This window comes from Sorex fumeus, unplaced genomic scaffold (assembly GCF_029834395.1).
Source record: "Sorex fumeus unplaced genomic scaffold, SorFum_2.1 ptg000039l, whole genome shotgun sequence".
NCBI classification, from domain to species: domain Eukaryota; kingdom Metazoa; phylum Chordata; class Mammalia; order Eulipotyphla; family Soricidae; genus Sorex; species Sorex fumeus.
Window position 1 is genome coordinate 15625496 of NW_026606096.1, and position 3729 is coordinate 15629224.

Consider the following 3729-nt stretch of genomic DNA (forward strand, 5'->3'; position numbering starts at 1 on the left):
CTCCTTGTGACTTGAGTCACTGGACTACAGTGGATCAGGCAGTATGATAAGTCATCAGAGAGGGACCCTCACTGAGAAAGACATTGAGTATACGATAGAGGTCTGAAGGTGTAACTTTTTTTGACAGGAAATCACCTGAGGAGTCCCACATTCAAACAGCCCACACTACCCCAGTCCTGCCCTTCCCACACCTGAGGATGGTGGAGGTGTCAGCAATCCTGGCCAAATGCAGTCAAAATGCTTCTGTCCAGTCTGCCTGGACTACCTCAATGACCCCGTCACCACCGACTGCGGCCACTACTTCTGCGACTCCTGCATCCGCATGTCATGGAAGGACCTGCAGGACACATTCCCTTGTCCTGTGTGCCAGCTGGCCCGCCAGGAGATGCGTATCAGTGCCAATGCCCAGCTGGGCAGGCTGGTGGACCTGGCCAAGCACCTGCACAGCTCCGGGAGCAGCAAGATGGCACGGGGAGAGGAGCACAGGCATGAAGACCACAGGCAGGGGATGAGCCTCTTCTGCGAGGACGACCAGGCGCTGCTGTGTCCCCTGTGTGCCCGGTGTCTTGATCTTCAGTGTTCTGTGGAGGAGGCCACATCCTATCACAGACAAAGGCTCAAGTACATCAAGTCACTGGAGAAGCGGTTGGCAAAGGTGCAGAAGCTAGAAGTCACCCATGATAGAAAGATCCTTCAACTGACCAAGGAGGCCAGAATAAGCATTCTTAAGAGTCAGCTGGCCTCGGAGTTTGAGCAGCTCACCCAATTTGTGGAGAGTGAGCAAGAGGCAGCTCTCCGCAGGCTGGCAGAAGAGGAGAAACGCCTGCAGCAGCAGCTCAGGGCCAACCTGGAGGCCTACTCGGACCACATCTGGGCGCTGAAAGACCTCAGACGGGAGGTGGCTGAGCGGAGCGTGATGTCCGAGGAGATGGTGCTGAGGGGTGTGTGGGGCATGCAGCAGCGTTGGGCGGGCCTGCAGCCCCCGGCAGTGCAGCCCCTGTGCTTCAGGCCGGTGGCCTACAGCCTCCCTCCTCTGTGCTCAGCGCTCAAAGCATCATCCGGAGATTCCGAGACAGCATCAGCCTGGACCCCCACACGGCCCACCCCAGCCTGTGCGTGTCTAAAGATAAAATGTCTGTGACCTGGGGGAGAAAAAATCCCAACCTTGCTGGGGATCCGAGGCCACCGGAAGATGCCGCCGAGCTGGTGGTCCTGGGCCGGGAGGGCTTCTCCTCTGGCCGCCACTACTGGGAGATGCAGGTGGGCGCCAAGCCCGAGTGGGCCGTGGGCGTGTGCAGTGTCGCCCCTTCGGCCCAGGCCTCGCGTCCCCTGGCGGCTCCCAAGAGATGCTGGACGCTGCAGCCGCAGGACGGCGTCTACCTGGCCGTGGGCGCGTGGGCTGTGCCTCTGGCTCTCAGGGACCAGTCTGCAGCCATCGGCATTTACCTGGACTGGGAGCTGGGCCAGCTTTCCTTCTACAACGCCGCATCCGACAGGTCTCACCTGCACTCGTTCACCGAGCCCTTTGCTCAAGAGTTCAAGCCCTATTTCCGAGTGGGGCGTGACTGCACCCCTCTCTCCGTGGGCGTGGGGAGGGCTTAGGAGCTTGATCCCTGTTTCTGTTTTCCTCCTGTAATTACTTTATAGAGTAGGTTGTGAATTTTGCAATGATCACTGTGTCTTATTTAATTCAGTTGTCATCGAATCTGGCATGATTTTTTTGAAAAGTATTCATTTCACTTTCAGGGAAGAATAGCATTGTTTTTTTCTCTGTATATTGCCTCTTGTTCCTTTTTTTTTTTTTTTTTGGTGGGATGGTGGTATGGGTGGGCGGTAGATCCCAGCCCTGAGTGTTCAGATGTACTACCTGGAGATGGTCTTAAGACTTCTTCTGTTATGTCCCATGCAGGATTATATAAATTTATTTTTCTGTAGCTCAACCATGCGTGCTCACCTCTCACCCTCACAAAAACCGGTGACTTTTCAGGAAATTCCTCACTGTGGAAATAAGTTGTCCTGGTTACACTGGGCTTGAAGCACATGCCCTTCCCTGCTGCCTGGGATGGCAGACAGGCTTCTCCTTTGTATACCACATTTCCAATAAAGGCGTTTTTTATTTAGTTGCTTGTGTTTTCTGTTGTTTCTTTCTTAGACTTGATCACTTGACTTCCGATTAATGGTCGATTTGCTCCAGCGGGTGCCAGTAACGTCTCCATTTCTCCCTGTCGCGTGCTAGCGTAGCCCAATGGTGTCTGTTCGTTCTAGGAACACAAAGAGCCTCAAACCAATCATTTAGGGTCTTAATGAAGAAGTCCCGTAGAATCCAGTCAGTAAACCAGCTCTAGTCCAGCGGTCATCTCCAAATCTCATTACGTGCGTGCCCAGACCTTCTGATTTTTGACGCCTTGGCAAATGAGACAGTGTCCTTTATTCTTGATCGTCAAAGGAGGTCGGAACTCCAGATTCTTTCTCTCATTTGAGTGAAACATGATATTCCAAGCATAACTCTTTCAATGCCTCCTTTCTTATACTCGATTTGCTTGAGCAGGCCCAGTAATGTCTCCATTGGAGACTTTGTTGTTACTGTGTCTGGCATATCGAATACTCTCGGTAGCTTGCCGGGCTCTCTGAGAGGGGCGGAGGAATCGAACTTGGGTCGGCCATGTTGGCCGCTTGTAAGGCGAACGCCCTACCCGCTGTGCTATCGCTCCAGCCCTTCTAGTCTATAAAATTTCCTGTCTGAGTTCCAATAGTTTTCATATATGTATTTGAAATCCTTTAAAGTCTCCTTTTTTTGGATGACCTCTTTCAAAGTGTTTCAGGTGGGAACAAGAAGAGTGATTAGTGGCCCATATTTTCCCATGAATTGGGATAGAGCCATTGAGCCCTTTAGAGAAACTATGCATTTGCGGGGGGCAGGGGCGGGAGGCAATGATAGGTGGGGATGATCTCTCCACACTGAGGAAAGGGCAGTTTGGTTTCCTGTCTCCTTCCAAAGCAAATGTCAGGGAGGTTCACTTTTTATTTCATTTATTTATTTATTTTTCCTTTTGGGGGTCACACACGGCGATGGTCAGGGGTTGCTCCTGGCTATACACTCAGGAATTACTCCTGGCATTGCTCAGGGGACCATATTGGATGCTGGGATTTGAACCCTGGTCGGCCGCATGCAAGGCAAACTCCCTACCTACTAGGCTATCACTCCAGCCCCAAGATTCACTTTTTAAGGGAAATGTGATTCCTAGGTTCCATTTCACACAAGACTAAAGAAAGTTTATCCAGCTCAAGGATCTTTGTTAAACTTGAGTTTCCTGGACACAAAGAGGAATGTCTGTTGGCATTGCCATGAGTATGGCCTTTGAAGCAGACCTCAGCTGCATTTCCCCAGGGGGCAGGGGCTGACTCTGTGATTAACTTCTGATCAAGCAGTTTTACTTCCCCTGTCAGTAAGAGAGGTATTTCCAGCTTTAGTTTTTGCCTCTTGTTTTCTGGGTCCCAAACACATTTTGTGCTTTTCAGCATTCACACAGCAACCAGCTCTAGTTGTGGGCACCGAGCTCAGCCTGTGGTACTAGGTGTCCATCATCAGAGCTTGCCCCGAGGTGCTGTGCCTTTACGGTCTAGTCAGTGGGAACCCTGACTCTAGACTGGATTGAGACGTGTCTCTTCAGGAGGGTCTCCTTCTTCAAAAATTATATTTCCTGTTGTGATTGAGTGATGAACACAGAT

The 3729-nt window shown here is 51.4% G+C and overlaps 1 protein-coding gene across 1 annotated transcript; it reads left to right on the top strand.

Moving 5' to 3' along the window:
• The first annotated feature begins 226 nt into the window (after window positions 1-226).
• Window positions 227-1602, top strand: LOC130028178 (tripartite motif-containing protein 75-like). The gene is made up of 2 exons (XM_056118885.1): window positions 227-931; window positions 1024-1602. Exons 1-2 carry the CDS (start codon window positions 227-229, stop codon window positions 1600-1602), a joined length of 1284 nt encoding a protein of 427 aa, XP_055974860.1.
• Window positions 1603-3729: the final 2127 nt, after the last annotated feature.